Source organism: Micromys minutus (assembly GCF_963924665.1).
Source record: "Micromys minutus genome assembly, chromosome: 10".
Lineage (NCBI taxonomy): Eukaryota > Metazoa > Chordata > Mammalia > Rodentia > Muridae > Micromys > Micromys minutus.
In genome coordinates this window covers 7,160,012-7,184,714 of record NC_137979.1, presented here as the reverse complement: position 1 = coordinate 7,184,714, position 24,703 = coordinate 7,160,012, and the positions used below count along the sequence as shown (strand labels likewise).

The following is a 24,703-nucleotide window of genomic DNA, read 5'->3' as shown; positions in this document are numbered from 1 at the left end:
GAGACAGGATAATCTCTGTGAGTTCCAGGTCAGCCAAGACTGAGAGGGACCATGCCTAAACAAACAGAAAGGCATCTTCCTTCTTCAGGTGTGTTATTTCTGTTTTTCTTCCAGATTAGCTTTTTTCCTTCCATTCTCTCATTTTCCTTCTCTATATCACTATTTCATATTAAATTCTTCAAAGTTGAATGCATGTTACTAAACTGTAAAGTATGATAACTATGTCATTTCTTAAAATGTAACAACAGAATGTACTCTGCTCTAAGAAATGGGTTTTCCTTCTTTATGTAATGTAGTTTTGTCCTAGTTGTAATTTCTGTGTTGGGATGATGGTTTTTCCCTATTCATGACTTAACTGTTTACATTTGGGTTAAAAAAATGTAAGATATTTAACAAAATATTTCAGTGTAAAAGCAAGCAAAACCCTTTCCTAGACACCAATTTTTAAAATGGATCTACCACTCCTTTACATTCTTAAAGACAAATTCAAGAGCTTTTCATTCTTCAAACAGCATAAAGACAATATGCCAGCTCCTTGGTGTCTCCTTGGTGCTACTACCCCCAAGCAAATCTTAGGGGTAAGACTTGGAAGAACAGACTCACTTGAAAAACCATACATCTTAGAGCTATGCATTTTATATTTTAAATAAAAAAAATAAAACTTTGTTAAGATTTTTTTTTAAAACTCACATGGCTTTTTGTTACTACAAAAGAGTACTTGGTTCACACCACTACAGTCATTTCCTTCCTGTATGAAATATAGTGCCCCACACTTAGTTCTGCATGCTGATAAGTTAAGCAGCTACTGAGCACCAAGACAAGAATTAGTATACAACTGAAATTGTTAATATGATTTTAAGCACTTGCAGATTTCTGAGACCTAGATTATTTAGTACACATCAGAAGTATTTTAAGGAACAGCCATCAGAATTGAGCAGTCCCCTAAGAGAAGCACTTTTCTTGAGGAGGAATCTAGAAAGCCAAATATGTGTTAGTAACAAACATTTCCTCATGTCTCAGTAACTTCTGAGGATCACAAACTATCTTCAACTAAGTCAAAATTTAAAATATCACATATATTTTCAGCATCAGAACAAACAAGAACATTTCCATGTGGGATCTATGATTTCTGTATTAAAGAATTACAATGGATTCAACCTATGTAAACTATCAGTTTCTCAGAAGCCCAAGTTAAAACAAACAAAAAAAGCAAGAAAGATTCTAATGTACAGCTAAGCTGCAGCAAAACATTAGTGTGTGTTTCTCATTCCAAACTACTATAAATACGATAGGAGACAGCAGACAAGTCGATGTAAGACCAACTGGTACCAGAAGACAACGAGGCTGTTTTCCTGCAAACAGTTATTTGATTGTTCATGCTATGCCTTTAGAAAGCTAAACAATCTTTCCTCTGAAATTTTAAGTTAAAAAGTGAAGACATGACCAGGTATTCAACTGAAGAATTTAGCTGAAAGAAATGTAAACTCCCAAAGGATCTCACCCACATACAACAAAACAGTAAGGATAAGAAACAATACATTAAAATCTTTTCCAACCTAATTAGTTAATCATAACAATTTCATGCTGGACTTGTAAAATGCCCGGGGATAATATTATTGCTAGTTATTTCTGCTTTTTAATTAAATGTGAAATATTATGCATGTTGAAATTTGGTCTGTTGTTATGTATTCTAGTGCAGAGCCCCAAAACCTGGTTGCCCAGAGACGAGAAAAGAGTCCACATATAGACCCAAGCTACGCTTTGTGACCTTGCCCTCAAGTTATTTCTGATTAGTAAATAAAGATGCCTATAGCCTATAGTTGGGCAGAATTGAGATAGATGAGACTTGGTCTTATTGGCCTTGGCATCGGAGAAGACCAGGAAGGGAAAGAGAAGAAGATGGAGGCAGAGAAAGACACCATGGGTTAGGAATCTAGAGAGTATAGCCCTGACAGCTTGCCAATTGGAGTTAAGAGCAGCCCAGATGAGATGTAGTAAGTAATAACAGGATTATCCATAGGAAAGTAGGATCTAATAGCATAGAGGGTAGGTATCTGCCCAGCTCTAGTACTGATTAAGGCTTATTGTAAATAAGAAAAGTTTGGAGTCTTTTATCTGGGAACTGAATGACCAAAGGCAGGGTAGAGGCCAGGATTGGGATTAAAACTTTCTACAATGTATGCCAATAATTTTAGTTGTATATATTTTTTAATTAATGTAAAAAAACTGAATTCAGTAAATATTCAAATATAAAAATGTCTAACTTATTTGTAGGATATTATTACCAATCCAAAATGTAATTTCTGAGACACCTGCTACAATACTTAAGGAAACTCAAGCTCTACACTAAAGACAAAATACTATCCAAAACTGTCTGTTGCTATGAAGCCAGAGAAGAGGCCAGTAGCTACAACAGCCAGAGGTAGGCAAGAAATCTATTTAAAAGAGGGATAGTGGCATCAGAGATTTATTTATGGCACTGGAACTGTTCAACATCACTGGTGATAATTAGTAACTCTATGCATCTGGCCACATGCAACATTCACACAATTCTACTGAAATATGTACATGCATGTTCATAGCAGCACTAGTCACAAAAACCAGAAGGTAGAAAGTCATCCCAATATTCACCAGTGACTGGGTATATACAGACCTATATATAACTGATCACTCAACTACAGAAGTAAAACACTGGTGCATGCTACAACATGGATGAACACTAAAGTCACTCAAAGGAAAGTCAAGACATAAAAGGTCATAAGATTCCATGTTTATGTAATATCCAAAATGGATAAATCCAGCAAATGGAGGTTGGTAGTTGCCAGGTGCTTTGAAGGGAAAAAAGAAAGAGACCCCTGAATGCACTTCGAGTTTTAGTTTGCACTAAAAGAAATGTTTTGTAACTAGATAAGAGGGCAATTACTTAACACTGTGAATGTACCAAAATGCCACTGAACTGTTTAGTTTATAGCAGGTAACTCAGGAGGTAGAGGCGGGGGACATCCCCAGGTTTGGGACTAGTCAGAACTACACACTGAATTTCATGTGAGCCATGACTGTACAGCCTGAATTGGTCTCAAATGATAATAACAATAATAATAATAATGTAGCAGTATCTGATAGTCCTGGACATATACCACCTTCACCTTATGACCTATAAACTCAATCTGAGCTAAATATTTCAACAGATATGCACGTTACTAGATTAGCACCTCAAAACCACCTTGGAAACCTACAATCAAATCAGTCGCATGCCAAAAGACTACCCTAGAAGACTGAGATGAATTCAGATAGGATAACCCAAAGGATTTGTAAAGAGGGCCACTATCACTCACTCCAGGAAGAAAAGCACTATGTGCTTCTTTAAAATATACACAGCCATTAGATGCTAGGTTCTTTGTGGTTGAAGATCTTGTTTTGAACCCTCTGATCCAAGTGAATTTGAAACTTTTCGGGTTAAATTTATATTAAGTTCCAAAGCAACCAATCTTATTACTGAACATCTTATATATAGAACATTGTGCTTTAACTAGAAGAGCAAAAATCTCTCAATTTCTACATTTTAAAATTGTGCATCAGTGCTATAAAAATTGTATGTAAGTTCCCTAGAAAATAAAACAAACAACAAAAATAAATTATAGCAAGCATTTTCTCCTGGTATCTTAAATGTTTGTCTACTTATATTCTGTATTCGTATATATTTATATATAATAGATTTACCTTCTCACATGATTAGTATTTAACTAATATTATTGATAGTTATAAAAAGTTATGTGTAAAATAAAAAACAAAATGCACAGGATTTCAATTCTACTCCATAGAGACTCTTCCATTATGAGGTCACTAAACATTTTAATAGACAGAATATTCCAAAAGCAAACTAGATAATTTTAATTACAATTTGTGTCTTAACTTCAGGAACATGTAGCTTAACTAACAACAATGAACTATGCAAAATGTTAAAAATAAATTTAAAGACTGTATATAAATTATTTTATCTAAAAAAGTTATTATATTGCAAGAAATTACATAATAAATTTATTCATTAAGAATGTGCATAATCATTACCTAATGATAGTGACAATTTTATTCATTATTCCCTTTGTAAAGCCCCCAGAAAACTCCCTCTAAACTATAATGTATCAATATAAGAGATCTGTGTATTTAAAAGGTCTAAGATATTATTAAAAGATAACATCTTTCTAAGAAATGATGCTAGATAAATAGGTAGAATTAAATTTTATATATGAAGTGCAAAAAAGATGAGTATTTTTTCATGATGATTAAGAGGAAAGTAAAAAAAAACATACAAAGAATATATAAAATTTTATTGCGTAAAATTTTAGAATAGGCAAAATTAATCTGCAGTGACTAAGAAAGAAGACCAGAGATTTTCTTGCAGGAAAATCAGAAGTGATTATTAACTACAAAGGTGTATGGGGGGCTTTAGAAGTAAATCAAACCTGTCCTGACTGCAGTGGTTGCTACACATTTTAAAAATGCATGTGTGTGCATTTGTTCATGTGTATGTGGGGTTGTGTTTCCTGGTGTGCATGAACAAGTGTGTGATGTATACATGTGGAGGCCAAAGGACAACCTGTGTCATCCTCAGGAATACTGTTTACCTTCTTTGAGACAGATCCCTCATTGGCCTAGAGATCATCATCCAGCCCAGGAACCTATCTGCCCATCCTAGCTTTTCTGGCATTACGAATCCAAATGTACCACAATTCCAAACATTTTCACACATCTGCTGAAGATCAAACTCAATCCTCACATTTGTAAGGCATGCAATTTACTGAATGAACCATCTCTGAAGCCCCAATGTATACTATTTCAAAATATATAGGGAAATTGTTTCAAATTAAGTGAAGTTAGGATACAGATATAGACACAAAACTTATTATAATGAAGGAAAAGGTTTATACTCAAGAATTCTCAAAAAAATTAAAGAGGTCTATCACTTTTCACATTTGGTAAATAAAGTGCCAGGGTGGGTTAGAAGGAAAGAGAGAAGAAAAGTGGCCATTCCCTTTAATGGTTTCCCTGGGGGAAAATAGACTAAGGCAAGGATGGCTAGCCTGAGTAACTTCAGTCTCCAGAGAATGGCTGAAGATCCTAAGTTGTGTGATTCCTGGCTCTGAGGTAATTAAAGCAGGATACAGGAAGGAGAGGGGAAAGGAGGAGTTGGGGAGAAAGTTTCAACTGGTTCCCATATTTGGAGGGAGAAGCTGCTATTGTTTAGTTTTTCACTTTACCACTGAAGTATACCACCAGTCTCTCCAGGTATTAATAAGATACAATGACTCCCAGAGATCTACTATAGTGTAAAAGTAAAAACAGACCAAAATAAGGTAGCAGTCATAAAATGAGAAGCCCAATTTCTATCCCCTAAGGGAAAAGTATAAAAGTTCAAAGCATCTCCTGGCCAACTTATCAGAAAAGTAGAAAATACTTAATACCCCAAGTCATTACAGCCATTTAGCTAGTTTCTGAGACTCTAGAGACAATGAATGACTCTCCCTCCTTTTCTGAAAGAACTACTCTACAACCTAGAAACCACATTATATGTGTTCTTGTCAACATACTTCACATATATCTCCTGATCACTGAATGAAAGTTTCTTTACTACAATGCATACAGGGGAGTGTGTATTGAAATTAACTAGCCAGAACATGACAAAAGACAGGACCAGAGGGAGAAAGGGATGAAGAAAAAAGAAACTAATACAAGGTTTCCTTCTGACATAAGGTCTACTGTAGGCTCTGTTGCCCTCTAAGGCAACTTCCTTCTCAAAGGTGTTAGGGATTTGCCTGTTTCCAGAGGTGATGGAATGAAGAACTCACATGACCCTTCCTATCTTAGGTCTAGACACAAAACAAGTGAATGGTATGTACAGACACCATGGCACTCTGACAGTATCCCAGAGTTGGGAAATATAGAAACATATATGAAAATCCTACAAGAAATAAACAATTGTCTTGGAACATCTGGCCAATAGGATATGAGCTTTTTCTACCTCACTAAAAGGGCCATCCATATCACTTACTTCCTAAAGTCCTTGTACCAATTTATACTCCCATAAGGAATATGCAAGTGTTCTCATCGCTCCACATTCTTGCTAATAGCTAGTACTAATCCAAAATTTTGGTCTTTGCCAGCTAATGTCAATGTATTTGACCACTTTTTCCCAAATTAAGTTGGCTACCATATTGGTAGACACATTTAATCTATCCAATGTTAAGAAAATGCCCTTCTAAGTTTGCTACAAACTTTTTTCTTTTTATAAACAAAAGCTAAGTTTTATCAAATAAATAAATCTTTTTCAACTAATCATATAGCCTTTCTCCTTTAATAAATAACATACAGCTCAAAGTGCCAGGTGTTGCTGAAAGAATATCAGACTAATTAAATCCTTCTAACAAATTGATGAAGTTTTATTTCACTTTACAGAAAAAGAAACAAAGGCACAGAAATTTAATTAGTTGTCATAGGCTTAACCAACAAACACCCAAACTGGCATTTAAAACCAATATGCTGTTGTGACATATATTCTAATTTTCTATATTGGTTCTTTTTCCTGTTGTTAATATCACTGACAGGCTAAACTATAAAGAAAAAGGCTTATGCAAGTTCACAGTTCAGGTAGTGATGGTTCTTGTGGGCAGAGCCCCAAGGCAGTACAGGGCAAAGGACAGGGAATACATATATGTATCTCCTTTGATCTTTTCTTTCTCTTCTTAAATTCAATCATGTAGCCTCCAGATTGATGATCTCATCTAATATTCTAATCCCATTCTTAAGGCTACACCTCTAAAACCACAATTAAGTTAAATTTCTATCCTTACAATATGCCAAGAGTGATTAAAATTCCAGCATGCATTTCAGAAGGGACAAGCTATGTTCCAACTATGGTATGTATGTGTGTGTGCTTTCTCTCTCTCTACCTCTCTTCTCTCTCCCCCTCTCTCCCTCTTCCCTTTTTCCCCTCTCCCTCTTCTTTCCTCTCCTCTCCTCTCTTCCCCTTCCCTCCCCCATCTCCCTCCCCTCTCTTCTCCTCTGTTCTCTTTCCCTCCCTCACCCCTTCTCTCCAGATACTGTTAGGTCAGCAGTTCTCACTCTGTGTGTCATGACTCTTTGGGGGGAAAGGGTAAAATGACCATTTCACAGGGGTAACCTAAGACCATCGGAAAACACAGATTATGATGATCTTAAGACATTACGATTTGTAACAGAGGCAAAATTACAATTATAAAGTAGCAATGAAAATAATTCTATGGTTGGAGGTCACTACAACATGAGAAACTGTATTAAAGGATCACAGCATTAAGAAGGTTGAAAAACACTATCTCAGGCACTGAGAAAATGATATAATTCCTAAAATGTTTCTGATGAGCTCCCTCATCTATAACATGAGGCTATTACTTAGTTTGTTTAGTTGTCCTGAGTAGTAAATAAATGAGTACAATTCTCTACAATCCTTAAAATTCTACCAAGCACATATGTACTAACTGATATTACAAATATTAACAACAGAGGCTAGAGAGATGGCTCAGCAGTTCAGAACACATACTTTTCTCCAAGAGACCTGAATGTGATTCCCAGTACCCACATTAAGCAGCTAACAACTACATGTAACTGTAGCTCCCAATATACTTATATATACCCCATCCCCAATATACTTATTGTACAATTTTAAATGTTTACAATATCCTCTTACCTTGTAAACAAATTTCATTTAAAATTGTGATTATTTACACCTAAGCTTCATCTTGGGGTGGGGGGTGGGTTGATCTACTTTAAACAAATCATGTTTAGTTTCTGGCTTTGTTCTTTTAATTCTCTCCTATGCAATCATTCCTAGTTCATTAATTTGACTCTTACAGCTTTACTAATTCTATTTTCTTTGGATTTGTTTTTCTAAAATTAAGTAGAAAAGCACTCAACTCATGTATGTACATTATATCAAATAAATTTTTTTGTTTTGTTACTTTTTAGTTTTTAGGCTGAGCACTATCATGCCCAGCTCTAATTTGTAGTCTCCATTTTTTTTTTTTTTTTTTGCTACTTGATCTTCAATAAGTAGGAGAAATATGTCAAAATCATCTATCATAATAATAAACATGTCATTTTATCCATTTTGTCTTATGTGTTTCTATTTTATTTATTTTGGTTCTTTCTGTGTTTAGATGAAGATCCTCTATGTACCCTGGTAGTCCTAGTCCTGAGAGAAACCGTCTTGCTTCTGCCTCAAGAGTACTGGAAGTGTATAGTAACTGACTAGCAAATGAAACTGTATTTACCATAACTAATGTTTTTGATTTTTCTGTTTTATATACTGTAACTAAATCTACTTACTTTCTTTTTTGTGTTTAGGTATCTTTCCTTAGCTCTTTCTTCTCTTTCAGAACTTATGTGAATATATCTTGAAAATATTTTTTTTACATATCCCACAATTACTATGTATGGTAAACAACATACTGTTATAGATGTTTTAAATTACAGCTCTGTTACAGCTTTCTTGTGGAGACAGGGGCTCCTGAGTGCTGAGAATATAGGCATTACCATATCCAATATAACTTTTAGACAAAAAACTGTGAATTTATCAAAATGTTCACAAACTTGGCTGTAGCTCAACAGTACAGTGTCTGCCTTCTCTATATTGAGGTCAATCCCCAGCACTACAAAAATAAACAAGTTTAAATAAACTGTATGGGGAGTGATTCAATCTAGCACACTACCACTCTTCTCTTTGGATTTTTCAGGCATGATTTAGCAATTCAAGGACTCTACATTTGAAAACTAAAAAAAAAAAAAAAACATGTATGGCTGGTGTGTGTCCACTGACAAGTTTGTCTTCTTCATTCAGGGTTAGCCTCAGCCCTCACACAGAACTGATGTGTCTTTTCTTTAGGAAATGTCAAATATCACAAGGTCATTAAGAGAAAAGGGGTTGTAAAAGCAGGCCCTTGAAAATTAAAAATTTGGTAGTTGAATTTAAAACACACTTGCATAATTCTCTACAAAATAATATTTATTAAATATTTTAGAAGTACAATATAGCAGTGATCTGGCAGACATTGGGAAGAAGGCTGGGCAATGGTGGTGCATGCCTTTATTTCCTGTACTGTAAGGCTAAGGAAAGTGGACAAGGCCAACATGTTCTACAGAGTTCCAGGTCAGTTAAGGCTACACAGAGAAATCTTGTCTCCAAAAGCCGAGAGAGAAGGGAGTAGTGGGAAGAAATTGAGGGAAAACAAAACAAGAAACCCAATAGGGTTCCCATAAAGAAAGTTCCCCCCCTTGAAAATCTTATGAACAAAATCCAAAAAAGTGATGGAATTGTGAAAATCATGTAAGAACATTCCCTAGAATGAGATGTTTTCAGATAGAAATGATGAGTATCAGCAAATTAATCTGTAGAAATCCCCAAACAAAACCCAAGTTAGAGTATTCTGAATTATCAGAAAGAAAACTAAAAAAGAAAAATCCTGTATTCCTTGTGATTTCTCAGCTACAATACTGGAAGTCATAAGACAATAGAATAAATGTCTTTACATTTCTAAGCTAAAATAATTTCTATTTAGATTTTATTTAGAGTTGTGTGTGTGTGTGTGTGTGTGTGTGTGTCTTGAACAGAGGTTGATCTGGGTGTCTTCCTCAAGAGTTCTACCTTATTTTTTGAGATAAGGTTCTTCTGAACCTGAAGCTCACTGGTTCCACTATCCCCAGGGACCTTCCGATCTCCACCTCCCTAATGATCAGATATACAAGCAAATGGCACTGAACCCAGGTTTTTGCATGAGTATTGAGTGTCCATGAACTCAGGTCTTCATGATTAGGTGACAAGCACTTTACTGACTGAATCCTCTCTCTAGCCTTTCACTCTAGAAATCTATAACTATCAGACTGCCAATCGAGTATAAAAGGATAATTAAGTTTTAGGTTTGAAAAATCTTGTTTCTTTGATTAAAAAACATGATTTCTACTATATTTCTGCATTGTTATAGATGTGTAGTTTGTGGCTTCTATTCTAAACTAAAAATGAACTCAAAAAAATGTAAAAACTAATAATAAATCCATGAGGCTTGTGTGGACAGGCTACATTTGATTCACCTCATTAACTTCACAAGCTGCATTTTCCTGATATAAACAAACATCTTTAAAAATGACATACAGATAGATAGTGAGGAAACTTTTAGAAAAGCAGGCCAACAAACCCCAAAGTCCCATCCTCCAAATACAGCATTAAATGCATATGCTGAGTTCATCATCCCATCTACAAAATCTGATTCAATGCTGTCACTTCAACCACATCAGAGAGGCAGGAGAAGCACATGACACAGCCAACCACGTTTGAAACAGCCGGCTCGGAATAGACTGCTATTGTGTCAAAGGACACTCTGTATTAGGCAGTGTGTACAAGGAAACAGGTCCCTGGAGCTCTAGAGGTGTCCTTCCAAAGCTAGGTTAAACTGCTGCTCCAGCTCCCAAAAAGGTTCACTTGACAACCATATTAGGCCTAAGGGTCCAGAATGTTCAAACAGGGAAAAAAGTTTGTAAAAACCTCATGTGTTTTTAAACTCTAAATTACCAAAAAGAGAATATCAGCTCATTAATTCATTCTTTTACTCAGTCAGCAATACCTAATGTCATATAAATACACTACTACACTACTCTTAACTGTTACCAGTGGTACAGTAGAAGGTATCATAATCGATTCTAAGAAATGGGGCTATCCTTATCCTAAAAAAGTAAAATGGAAATTTCTTTAAATTAGTAAACATATCAAAAAAACTTGCTTATTTATTCAATATTATCAAGCAAATAAATAAGAGTAATTTTAACTAAATAAATTTTTTTTCAATTCTATAATTTAAAATATTTGTATTTCTCAATCTTTTATAGTTTGAGAATTTTACTTATACATGTAATATATTTCAAAAGTTACTTTTTTAAAATTTATTATTTAGTGACTTTTTAAGCCAGGCACCAAAAGTAAACCAATTTGTGGTGATGCCCTTATAGAACTTGAGATCTAGTGAGGATATGGACACCAATGAATACAATCACATCACAAGGACAGAATAGCCGAGGACTAGGGATGTGGCTCTGTTCTAATATATGTGAGGACTTGGGATCCATCTCCAGCATGAAAAGAGGAAGGAAAGGAGTAACACAAATTCTATTACAATTTTTGCTTTATAATTTGAAACTGGGTCTTACTATGTAGCTCTGGCTGGCCTAGAATTCACAATGTAGACCAGCTGGGCCTCAAATTTGCAGGAATCCTTTTGCCTCCGCCTCTTGAATGGTATGATTATAGGTATGAATTGCTATGCCCTTTTCTTCTCAAGCTTTAAAGGAAAATATGAAGGCCAGGAGATGACTCAGTTGGGTAAGTGCCTGTTATGCACAGAAGTGGACCTCAGTCCAACCCCTACCACCCAGGTAAAAAGCTAGATGCTAACCTCAGTGCTTTGGGAGAGGGGAGAGTTGGAGACATTCACATTCAGACACTATGGCAAAAGGATTATTAATACATGTTCGAGGCTAGCCTGTCTCAAAACAAAATAAAAAGCAAACCTGTATTAGTTATTCTGCTGTTGCTCTGATAAAATACCATGACAAGACCTACACTTATAGAAGAGAGGGTTTGCGGTTACTGTTCCAGCGTTAAGAGGCCATCACAGCAGGGGAGCACAGCAATAAGGAGCAGGTACAGCACCAGAAGTAGGAAGCTGAAATCTCACCTCTTTAACAAACACAAAGCACAGAGAGGGAGCCAACAAGTGGGCACCCGGACTTGAACTCTCAAAGCCCACCCCGAGTTATGTACTTCCTCCAGCAGGGTGACCCTCTTAAACCTCCCCAGACAGCACCAGCACCTGGGGACTAGGTGTTTAAATGCCTGAGCCTATGGAGGCTATTTCTCTGTCAAACCACTACAACTCCAAAATAAACAAAAAGAGAAACATGAAGAGAACTGGGGTGGGGGGACAGGAAGGGAGGGATCTTGGAAATGAGTTCTAACATTTGAGTATCTGTATTAATTCACTCCTCAGAACTACTCTAAGAAGTTGGTACGTGTAGCAGATGCCTAGACTCTACCCAGTGTCCCCCACCCTATCTCAGCCACATTTGGTGTGAGACACCTGACCATACTACTAGCTTTAGGTATACTACCATCATCAGAAAACCACCACCAGCCTCAGCTGGTTAAGGTCCAAGGCAACTGGGGCGATCATGGATAATTTCACTGGTTATATGAACAGCACAGATTCTCTAGAACGTTTGCTAGAAATCTTGGACTACAGTCTGTCTGCTCCATGAAGGGATGGATGTCAGAAAGAGCAGCACTGCATCTAAGACTTCAAGATGATAAAAAGAATGAAGCCTGAGGACTTTGCAATTAAATGCTTAGAACTCAATTTGAAAATAAAGCAGTCTGGTTTCAGAACAAAGAAACCTTTAATCACTGCATGATATTTCCCAAAGCTATCTATACCAACAAACATCACTGGATAGGAATCTAAATACAGGTCAAATATATCACCTACAACTCAAAAGAAAGCTAGCAGGTCAAGTTGAAAAGCTGGACTTAGTTAAGAATACTCCCCCACCCCCCACCCCCCACTTTCTTAACTATAAAGTGCTGAGATAAGTTTGGAGAAAGTCAAGAGGGACATGCAGAAAGATCCATGAACTGGGAGTTAGCAACAAAATTCCTGCTACAAACAATAAGAGTAAATGTTTCTAACTGTGTTGGATAGTTTTATGTCAACTTGACACAAGCTAAAGTCATCTGAGAGGAGGAACTTCAATTAAGAAAATGTCTCCATAATATCAGGCTATAGGCAATGCCTGTATAGCATTTTCTCAGTGACTGATGGGAGAGAGCCCAGCCCATTGTAAGTGATACCACCCCTAGGCTGGTAGTCCTGGGTTCTACAAGAAAGCAGGCTGAGCAAGCCAAGAGGAGCGAGCCAGCAAGCAGTACTCCTCAGTGACTCCTGCCTCCAGGTTCCTGCCCTGCTTGAGTTCCTGCCCTGTTTTCATCTGGTGATGAACTGTGATGTGGAAGCATAAGCCAAGCAAACCCTTTCCTCCCAAAGTTGCTTTGATCATGGTGTTTCATCACAGTAATAGCAACCCTAAGACACTAAGGAAAATAAGGAAAACACAGAAAACTCTCTTTTATTTCTTATAAACACTTAAAACAACCTTCTTTACCAAGTTAGTTTTTTAAGACAAAAATGCTTAAAGCCCTTTTCACATGAATACAATTACTGGGTTTACATGCAATGTTTTACTTCCACTTTAAAGTGGAATGGAATGAACACAAAGCAGAATCTTCTAAACTGTACCTTCTTTCTCAAATTCTTTAGATGACCTAAAAAAATTACCATTTCAATTCCATAATGACTCTGGGCATGGTGGCATAGGCCTATAATTCCTCCCTCTGGATAAAGGTAGGAAGACTTGAGTTTGAGGTCAAACTAAGCTACAGAGTCAATTCATTTGAGGCCAGCTTGAAAAAAATGGTTAAAGCCATTTCAAAAGAAAAAAAATCAATTCTACAAATGTCTGAAAATATCCTAAGCTCATCTCCAGCTCAAGAAACAGATGAAGCAAGCCCACAATACTCTGCTCAGCAGGGAACATTCTAAGAGTGAGCATCAGAAAGGCAGCGTTCCTGGCCATCTTCTCTAATTGGGTAACCATGAAAGAAAATATAGAAACACATCCATGGCTTCTTTATCCAAAGTATCTCCTATAATGAAGTGCCTCTATGGCTACCTACTACTGGGCCTTGTACATTGATTGCTTGAGGAACTGCCTCTTGGAAATAGGTAGTTGCTAATGTCTGTGCCTTTGTGTGATTTAACAATTTAAGATGCTGGAGAGATGGCTCAGAGGTTAAGAGCTCTAGCAACTCTTTCAGAGGACTCAGGTGTGATTCCTATCACCTACTCAACAGCACATGAAGGCAACACACCCACACACATAAAATAAGTACTTTCTAAAAAGTGACTTAACAATATAAGCTGACTGGTATGTGAATGTACGTGCACATGCACACACACACACACACACACACACACACACACACACAAATTTTGGTCCGATTAAGCTGACTACTGAATACACACACTATTTCAATCACTCCAAACTGGTCTCTCTCTCTCTCTCTCTCTCTCTCTCTCTCTCACACACACACACACACACACACACACACACAAAATGCTAGCCAACACCTCAGGCAAATACAAATTAGAACAATTCAATATAACTATATATCCCATAATAGCTATAACTAAAAGACTAAAAACATATTAGATGGCTCAGAGGCTAAAGGCACTTGCCACACAAGCCTAGTGATCTGAGATTCATTCCCAGAATTCATATAAAGGTAAAAGGAGAGAAGTACAGGGTTGCCCTCAGACCTTCACAAATACACTGTGGCACATATATGCCCCTCACACATATACATACATATACACACATACACACAAACACACACACACACACACACGGCAAGAAATAAAATTTTAAATTAAATTTAAATTTCTAACTGGTTAAGATAGTTATGTTTCTTATCACAATAAAAGTGTATTAATTTTTAAAGGATAATTTAAAGTGCCGAAAAGACTTGTCATAAAAGTGACCTTAATATATTGCTTATAAAACAAGTATTTTTGAAGAAGTTTGGAAACTTTTTAAAAGGCTAAATAAAACTCTGCACATTAGCCAGCAGCTCTACTGCTCAGTATCTATACCCAGAAGAAACAAAAATCATTTCTAATTAAAGATTTATACACAAATATTCACAGAACTGTTCAAGTATCCTTCCTCTATCTTATGAGTGAATAAGCAAACTGTGAGGCTGGATAGATGATCAAACGGTTAAAGTGCTTGCCCAGCAAGTGTGAGGACTGGGAGTTCAGATCTCCAGAAACCCACAGAAATGCCAGGTGGGCATTCCCTGTCCTGTTCCATGAAGGCACAGAAGACTTGCCAGGGCAAGCTGGCTACCAAGATCAGAAACATAGGCAACTCTGGGTTTGACTACGAGACCCTGTCTTAATAAGTAAAATGAAAGGTCAATCCAAGAGGATTCTTAGCTTCAAATTCAGCACATGCAAAAGTAAAAACAAAAGGTGTGCTATATCCATACGAGATGGAACTACTAAAAAGGCAACATCATAGATACATCTGAAAAAACACTGTAGGTAAAAAGAAGCTAGACATGTGACTGTGGAAGTTATAATCACATTTATGTGAAATTGTTCAAAAAGCCAACATATAACGAAAGACAGCAAACCAAATCTTACTTCGGTGAAAGGGGTTAAGGACTGAGGAAAAGGAAAAGGAGTGGGCACAAGTGAAACTCTAGGCTGACGGAAGTATGGTTGTGAAGGTTCAGTGGAGTGGTGTGTATGAACTGTGTACATGTGACAGCACTCGTGGGACTGTAACCTTACGTATACTCGCTCATCTTTTATTGTATTCTAATTATAGATCAAGGAAGCTTTTTAAAAGCTGGATTAATTAGATCTCAAGTCGCTAGGCATGTGATCCAGAATTCTTTTTCTCACATTGTACACATCTTGTTTTCATAGCAAGCTCTCATGACGAACTGCTGGTATTGGGCGTCCATACTGGAAAAAGGATTATAAAGTCATCTCTACGTTGCTACTTGCTCTCATGAGGTTACTGCGCAATGAGATAACTGATGGGAAAGTTCTTTGGCAGCAGGAAAGTATTACACAACCATATACAACACTTACACAAAAAGGAGATTTTGTTCACAAAGTCAGTCTTTGCACAGAAATAGAAACAGTTGTCTATTCAAAGGTTATCTTTTAAATCTCTGTCCAGGGGCTGCTTCCTGGGTCTCTTAATTTCCTAGGTATCTTGGTGTATTATCTGGTGTTATCTGCACTTTCGTTTTTCAAAGGAAAAACAAACGTCAGATGACTATGGCACAAGACATTTACTTCCCATTATGAAGAAAAGCCAATACCATGAAAATTCTTGTATTAAGCATGTTTCCAAAACAATAACTGACCTTTTTGCTCCCTTTAAATATCACTTAAGTTGCTTGCCATTTAATATTCAATCCCACAATGTTTCCTGATGAGATCTGTACTATTGACAGGGTAGATAATTTGAAGAATAGTAAAACCCATAAGACCTATGTAGTGCAATCATCTTATATTTGGGCTTGCTGCAAAATTTGACTGTTTCCCTTTTACTATTTACCGCACAACTGAGTTCTCTGCTATACAGCCAAGTTTGTGTGATATGTGACATTTGGCCTAGTTACGTGTGCAAGTTTCCACAGAACATTATGGAAGACACAACAATATCTTCTCCAAATACAATTCCATGGCTGAATTTAACCGTTGAACAAAGCAATTCTAAGAAGTCACTATTCCAGCAACAGGTACTGCAATCAGAAAGAAACAAAGCCTGCAATCACACACAGACAGGCAGACAGACAGACAGACAGACAGAGAGAGAGAGAGAGAGAGAGAGAGAGAGAGAGAGAGAGAGAGAGAGAGCGCTACCGTTTTCCAATTGCAAGAAACTCCTTTTCAGTAACAGGTGAAAGACAGCAAGTTCTAATGCGAATCCTCCTCGAGTCCGGTCAGTAGTGTAACCCTAACCACTTCGGTTTCGCATTTCTCCTTCGATAACACTAAGGTCGCTCGGCACGATAACTGCACGGCTCCAATTTTAGTTTCCAAGAAGCCTGACAGACCGGCAGCCTGCCCACTCGCTCCTCCAGCCTCCCCCAGTGCTCCGCAGGTTGGCCGGACCGCGGGGCATTCTGCACAAAGCCATCCGAGGGCGGCCGATCACAGGGAGACAGCAGCTCCCGGCCCGGCCCCGGAGGCCTGCGGTGAGGTCGCAGCCCGGGAAGCGTGAGGACCGCCAGCCTCCCGAGGCCGCGGTGCTGGGGCGGGGGACGCGGCGCGTGGCGCGAGCGGGACGTAAACAGCCGAGCGAAGAGGGCAGGGGACCGCACGCCCAGCCCGAGGCCGCGACCCCCCCGGGGCCCGCGACGCCTTACCTGAACGCGCAGTCCGGGTCGCGGGCGTCTCGTCCAGGCGCGCCTAACCCGCTCCGCTTGCTGAAAAGCTTCTGGAACAGGGTGGGGGCCATGCTAGCCGCCGCCAGACCGGGGTCGCTCGGCTGGGAGCTCGCCGGAGGCCCCCCGCTCCTACCGCCGCCCCGCCACCCCCATGGGTGCCTCAGTCATATGACAGAAATTAGTCACTTCAAACGGCCACGGCGCGCGGGGCGGAGCGCGAGATTGAGGTCGCGGCGATTGGCTGGCGACGAGCCGCATCACGTGGCAGCAAGCTGAGGGGGGGCGGGGTGGAGGGTGGGGAGGCGGGGCCGCCTGCCATTGGCTGGCCCACGGGTCAGTCACGCGGCCTCTCACGGGGCGGGGCGTGCGAGGGCGCGCGCGGCTGGGTGGCAGGAGAGATCCTCCAGTACCCAGGCCGGCCTCTGGCCCTTCCAGGCTGCTAGGGCTCTAGGAGGGGACCTGGGTCTGCCACTTCAGACGCGGTTTTCAATGACACCCGCATTTGGTCTCTAGGAAGACCTAGCGACTGGAGGCTCAGGCTCGATCTCCTTGGTAACCAACAAAATCAAGGGAGGCAAGCAGCTGTAAAAAAAAAAAAGAAAGAAAGAAAGAAAAGAAGCGTCTACCTAAAAATATCTAACCTAACGGTTCCGTTTATGCTAAGTATTTAGAACTTGAAAGACTGCGGTTAGAGAGCTCCATAGTTAGAGGCCCTGGGTTTGATTCTCATCACCAAAATAGAAATTTAGCAAAATGTCTAAGGGTGACAAGAATCAGAACTTCCATCAAACAAAGCTATATATCTTAATAGCTAGGTATGAGGAAAGGAGGGACTGTGACATTGTAACCAAATGGCAAGGCTTCTCTCAAAACGAAAAATACAGCTCACGAGCATCCTTCTAGTCTTCTCAAAACATCAGTGTTCAGACCAAATTCGTCATCTGTTTACCAGGATGAGGGATTTAGTACCGTGGAATGTAGTTCTCTGAGAAATGTGGATGTGGGGAAGGAAATAATGGTGTATGCCTAGGCTAGATAAAGACTCTTGAGAATTTCACTTAACTAGACATAGGAACCACATCTTTAAGAGGTTACCAGCTGATCTGTAGTTAGAATTTAAGAAAAATAAATAAGTAGCCCTAACATAGGAAAAAGAAAAATTAGCAGAATATTTTATATCATTAATAATTTGTCAATGGTCAGCATATTGAACTCTAATGTTTCAAGAGTTTCATATATTTACTGAGACAGGGTCTCTTGCTGGCCTGGAGCTCACCAAGTAGCCTAGGATGCCCCTTCTGCTTCATCTTCTTTACAGTCCTCCTAGAATTAAAACCTCACATTCCTTTGACCATCCTTTAAGTGGGAATAGAACCCAGGTCTCACACACCAAGCACTTCATCCCCAGAGCTACCTCTTAGCTTCCAAAGATGATGGAGGAGGGAAGAGAGGGGAGGGAGGCTCTCTAGTTCTATATCCTGCCTTCATCACTCCAGTACACAAGACATTTTAAGGCAATAATTGTGGATAATTAAAAAGTGAATGTGCAGCCAGGCAGGGGTAGCACACATCTTTAATCCCAGGACTCTGGAAGCAGAAGAGGGTGGATCTCTGTGAGTTTGAGACTAGCCTGGTCTACAGAATGAGTTCTAGGAATCTCTGTCTCAAAAAACAAACAACCAAAAAAAAAAAAAAAAAAAAAAAAAGAATTTGCTCATTTCACAAATTTGAGCTCTGAATAGTGGAGCTCAACATTAAGAACAGAAAATTTAATTTTATAGGCAAGAAGACAGTAAAATGGGTAGGTAAGGTAATTTCAGATGGTGATTAGTGTTGTGTGATTAATGAACTAAGCAATGAAATTATGTCGAAGGAAGGTCTTTCTGAGAATGCAGTGCAACAGTTAGATTTTATTCATAGGTTCATTGCCCATTTCAAATGTTACTAGGTGTGATGTTTTGAATAAGAATGGATCCTATTGGTTCATATTCTTGAATGCTTGGTCACCAGAGAGTGACCAATTGAAAGAATTAGGGGGTGTGACCTTGTTAGAGAAAGTGTTATCACCTGGAGTTTGCTTTGAAGTTTCAAAAAGCCCACATTAAGAACCAACTCTCCCTCCCTCCCTCTCTGCCTCTCTCCCTCTCTCTCTCCCTCCCTCCCTCCCTCTCTGCCTCTCTCCCTCTCTCTCTCCCTCCCTCCCTCCCTCTCTGCCTCTCTCCCTCCCTCTCTCCCTCCCTCCCTCCCTCCCTCCTTCTCTAGCACCATGCTACGATGACACCAGCCATGATAATAAGGACTAAGCCTCTGAAACTGTAAGCCAGCCCTCAATTGAATATTTTCTCTGCTAACAGTTGCCACAGTCATGGTGTCTCTTCACAGCAATAGAACAGTGAAAAGGGCTTCATGTTTTTTCAAGCAAAATATTTGTGACATTTTTTTTTTTAAACGACTTTATTTTGCAAAACAAAGATAAATGTAAAGATTTTAAACATTTTTTTGCTTAAAATTATACATTTTTGTCAGTACTGTTTTTTCAGACATTAAAATAAATTTTACATAAAACCATGTGGATATGTTTTTTAGTCAGTACTTGATTTTTTTCAAGGGCTTGACAGTATGCATTGAAAACGTACTAGTTGCAATAAGCGTAAAGTACATGCAAAACAAAACGCAACATGGAAATAGTCAAAGCCTTCTTGTTTTGTGAATATATGTATATTTTTTTGTTTTCTTTATTTCTTGGACTTCATACAGTCTGTGAGTTGTTTCTGGGGGAGTGCAAGCCTCTGGGGTTAGCATCCCACTATCAGTGACTGCATATTATGTCTGTTCTTTTGTGACTGGGTTATCTCACTCAGGATGATCTTCTCTAGATGCAGCCATTTTCTTAAGAATTTGGTTAAGTCATTGTTTCTGGTGGCTGAGTAGTATTCCATTGTGTATATGTACCACAATTTTTGTATCCATTCGTCTTCTGAAGGACATCTGGGTTCCTTCCAGCTTCTGGCTATTATAAATAGAGCCGCTATGAACATTGTGGTACATATATCTTTGTTGTGTATTAAAGTGTCTCTGGGGTATATGCCCAGAAGTGGAATAGCTGGGTCTTCAGGTAGTACTATATCCAATTTTCTGAGGTATCGCCAGACAGATTTCCAGAGTGGTTGTATTAGCTTGCAACCCCACCAACAGTGGAGAAGTGTGACATTTTTTAATGTGGGAAAAAAATCTGATAAATCAATGTGCAAACGGCTGAACTTTCTTGTTTTTATACAAGTTAGATAAATGTGAATTGAAGCAGACTAACACTGTCTACACAGGACCAAAGACTCTTAAGGACAAGAGGCCATCCACGGCTGGCACGGAGATGACTCTTTCCAGGTTCCCTCAGAAAGAAGTTTCCGAATACAGTAGCCTCATGCGCCTTCATCTTGGGAAAAAATTACCTCATGGGTGATCATAGATATTAATAGTAGGAGAAGCATTGCTGCTTGCATAAGAGGTGCTTTATTTTAGGGTTCTCCACTCGTGCAATTGCTTCTTCTCTGAATTCTCAGTCTTGAAAGCACAGAGAAAACCAAATGCAGTCATCCGTCTCATTTCCCTTATGATGCTACAATAACAGAATGCAAACCCTGAAAGGATACAGATTTATAATAAGACATTTTATAGACAGAAATTCTGAGACTGGTATCAACATGTATTTACCCCGCCGTTCATTATGGTCTGTCCTCAGAGAAGCTGGGGTGTCTTGAAAGCAAGCTCTTTAAATCTAGGGAACAGTCATGCAGGAATAGAAGACATATAAAAGTTTTTCTTTAGCCGTTCATGTTATCTTTCATGAATGCAGAACAATGAGTTAAGAGTATTAAATAAAAGCCTAGATGTTCTAGTTTTTCCCAAACTGGTGTCTGCCCATCAGATGTTCTAGTTTTTCCCAAACTGGTGTCTGCCCATCAGCTTCAAGCCCATCCTTCTTTGGCAGGGCGTGGTGACGCACAACTTTAATCTCAGCGCTCCGGAGGCAGAGGCAGGTGGAGCACTGTTGAGTTTGAGACCAGCCTGGCCTACATAGAACTCCAGGGCCACTAGAGTCAGTTACAAAGTGACTCAAAATGACAAGAAAAAAAAATCACTCTCCTGAAGATATAAATGACAGAAGTAAATTCTTCACGGTACATATCTGTGGTTTGCCTGACATAGGAAACGGGCCAATAAAACTATAATCTGGCTCCTTTAACCACCATGCTAATAAACTTTGACTCAATTGTCCTGTTAGTGTGAAAGAAAAATTAAGCCAGGCTTTTGTGGCTACACAACAAGAAACTAACCCTAACTGGCAGTGCTTTGATGTACAAGAAGGAATAAACCTTGGATTATTTGCAAACATCCCCTGAGGTCCTTCCTACTCCAGCCTGAGGATACAGTGTTGAGAGAGTCCCCATTGGGAATTCACTTCTTACTGAGAGGGAACAAAATGCCTGCAGGTGGTGACAGTAGCTACAGCAGAAACTAAAGGGGGGTAGGGAAATCCAAAGATGCAGGATTTGAGCTGATGTCTGAAGAAGTTAGGAAGCAGCCATGGGAAAGACGGTGAAGAACATTCTGAGAGAAAGAAGACAATGTGCAGAGGCTCAGCAGAAGCAATAGGTTTGGATGCAGAGAAGGGAAGACAAGAAAATGGAGACTCTGGGAAGGAACAGTAGCTTGCATGTGGTTAGAAAAAGACAGTGGGTCAGAGCATCTAAATCATGGTTCCTGGCAACTCCTGGGGAGGAGGTTAGGAGTGACGGGAGTGGGCTGGTTATGTAGCTCAGCGGTACAGCGCTTGTGTAGCATGTGTGAAGCCATAGGGTCAACCCCTGGGACCTCGAAAGAGTAAATGATCACTCTGTGTAAACAGTCCTGCTTAGACTCGGCAGGTCACAATAAATAGAAAAAAACAAAACAAAACAAAACAAAAAGAGGAAAGTGGGAGAAATTGTTGGGAAGGAGTTTGGCATGAGTGGGAGGGAGTAAGAAAGTAATGGAGAGTGAAAATGACATTACATACACCTGGGAGACTGTCAGAGTGAAGAAATACGTGAGTAAGGTTAAAATAGGAAAGGGCCATGATCCAATTTAGGGCTCCAGTCTGGCTGTTATATAGAAAAGCTATTATAGAAGAGAAGGGATGAAAGGAGGGCAGTCAAATAGGTGGGCATCTGTGTTGGGGGAGGGGTGATAGTGTTTACTGGCATTTCTTTTGGAGATGCAGCTGGAGAAAATCAAATATATTGCCAACATTAAAAGGAAAACAACTTTTTACTGATCCTTTGTAAATTTCAAATCACTCACCCCAACCCCACTCATCTCCCCGTCCCTTCATATCTGCCCTCTGTCCATGCAACCTTCTCCCAGAAGAAAATATAAAACAAAAATAAACAGAACATTAAAAAAAAATCTTGTAAAAACCACAGTGTGTCACAGGTTATCCCACAGTCTACCCTTTGGTTCACACAGCTTTACTTGCGAATGTCCACTGCAGTGAGTCATAGGTCTAGTTTGAGGTCTGGCTTCTGCTCTGCTATACTATACTCATTAGGTCTCTCAGATATCCTGTTGTTGTTCTGTGTCATGGAGATCCTGCAGCTCTGGATCTGCAGGACCGGCCCTTTCACATACTCTAGCAGTTCATAGATGAGGTAGATGTTGGAGTGGGCCAACTCAAAGCCCTGCCTGGATCTGGCCCTGGATGATAAATGAGTTGGTCAGCCTACCAGCCCTCCCGCACCCACACCACAAGGGTGAGCTTTCCGATACAGCGCTAGCCAGGTCACCCAATGCTGCAGCTGGAAAGCAGCAAGGTCAGCCCTCCTGCCTTTATGTGCTCTAGACCTGCTCACCCACACTCACCCCCAGGGCTATCTCTACTGTACTTCACAGTCTAGGTGTGGGGACCACTCTCCTGGTTACTGCAGTTGACAGGAGCTGAGCCAGTTCTCTGTCTCTTACACCCTCAGGGCTAGCTCACCCACACCTTAACCAACAGAGTTAGCTCTACAGTGCTGCCCACAGGAGGTGCAGGGACTGCTCTCCTCGTGACCCTGGCTGGGGTCATTACCAACATTTCTTTACTTGAGCAGCTTAAATGTAAGTTACTGTCTGATTAAAACTCCAGAAAAATTAGGTTTGAAGAAGAAAATCTAGTATATCAAGTTTGGATATATTATGTTTGAAATGTTTGATGCCCATGTGGAAATTTAAGTAGAGCATATGGGTAAAAGGCAGGATTTGGGAGGCTTAGCTTATACAAGTCAAAACAACGGAATGGTTGCCGTTTTCTAGAGAAAACATGGATACACAAAAGATAGTCAAAGATTAAAAACAAAAGAGGACAATTCTCAAAAGTCTAGAAGACAGAGACTTGACAGAAGGATAAAAAGAATGTCTCAAAGAGGAATGAGTTTCACGTGAATGTTGTTGACCCTGTAAGTGTACATTATACATGTATACTAATTAGATTGTCAGCGGGGAGATCTTAGCAAGTCTCAGTGGAACATGTGAAGGGAAGCCTGACTTCGTAGAGTCAAAAGACAAAGGTCAGCTGGGCTTGATGGGGCATGCCTTTAATCCCTGCACTCAGGAGGCAGAGGCTGGTGGATCTCTGTGAGTTCAGCCTGGTCTACAGAGTGAATTCAGGACAATCAGGGCTGCACAGAGAAAATCTGTCTCGAACAAACAAAACAGATGGGGGGGTGGAGGGCAGAAGAGAGGGACAGAGAGACAGACAGAGAGAACACAGATAAGCAGATGGAAACAGTAAAGCTTCTCAGCTTAACTGTAGTAGAGGAAAGAAGACTGAAGAAGATTGGGGTTCTTTTGGAAGACGGGAGACATCATAGAATTTCCATGCTAATAGAATGAACCTAATAGAGAATAAAGATGTGATGTTTCAAATTCTAAGAATACAATAATAAGTAAGACAGACAGTCCCTGCCCCTTAGAGAACAGCAAGTCACAAAAGAAGTTACTGAAGAAGTCAGTTCTTCTAGAGAATCAAACCGTTACCTTCAGTATAAGAAATATTGGCATGAATTTCTAACTTAGAATTCCATTAGATGCATACAAAGGTTCTTTCGTAAACAGTATATTTCTATGATAAACCTTTCAACAGATATTTTTAATGTATGTTGGTGTTCTGCCTCTATGTATGTATGCATGAAGATGTCAGGTCCCCTGGAAATGGGATTACAAACAGTTCTGAACTGCCATGTGAATACTGGGATTTGAACTCAGGTCCTTTGGAAGAACAACCAGTGCTCCTAACCACTGAGCCATCTCTCTAGCCCCATCAATAAATTTTTTTTAAACACTTAAAATTATTATGTGCCTATCAGCTTTACTAAAAGATGTTAGCACAGTAGATAATAAAATAAGATTTCTGTATTGTTGGAGCTTAGAGTATTTGGAAAAAGATGGGTGACTTTGTGCACTCATGTAGATTAATCCTGTGATGTTGACATCTATAGAAAAGTTAATTGAGTTAACTCTATCAACCAGATAGTCTGTATTGATCATAAACGTGAACAAATTAGCACAAACAAAAGGAAGAAGCTT

At 39.3% G+C, this 24,703-nt stretch overlaps 1 protein-coding gene across 2 annotated transcripts in view; it reads right to left on the bottom strand.

Annotated features, from left to right (window-relative positions):
* The window catches only part of FNIP1 (folliculin interacting protein 1), a 75,895-nt gene extending 58,655 nt beyond the window's left edge, over positions 1–17,240 (bottom strand). For both annotated transcript variants that reach the window (XM_080923207.1, XM_080923208.1), the window contains exon 1: positions 17,081–17,240. In XM_080923207.1, the coding sequence (XP_080779333.1) occupies positions 17,081–17,172 (92 nt within the window). In that variant the 5' untranslated portion in view covers positions 17,173–17,240. The remainder of the gene's footprint in view (positions 1–17,080) is intronic.
* Between the last annotated feature and the right edge of the window lie 7,463 nt (positions 17,241–24,703).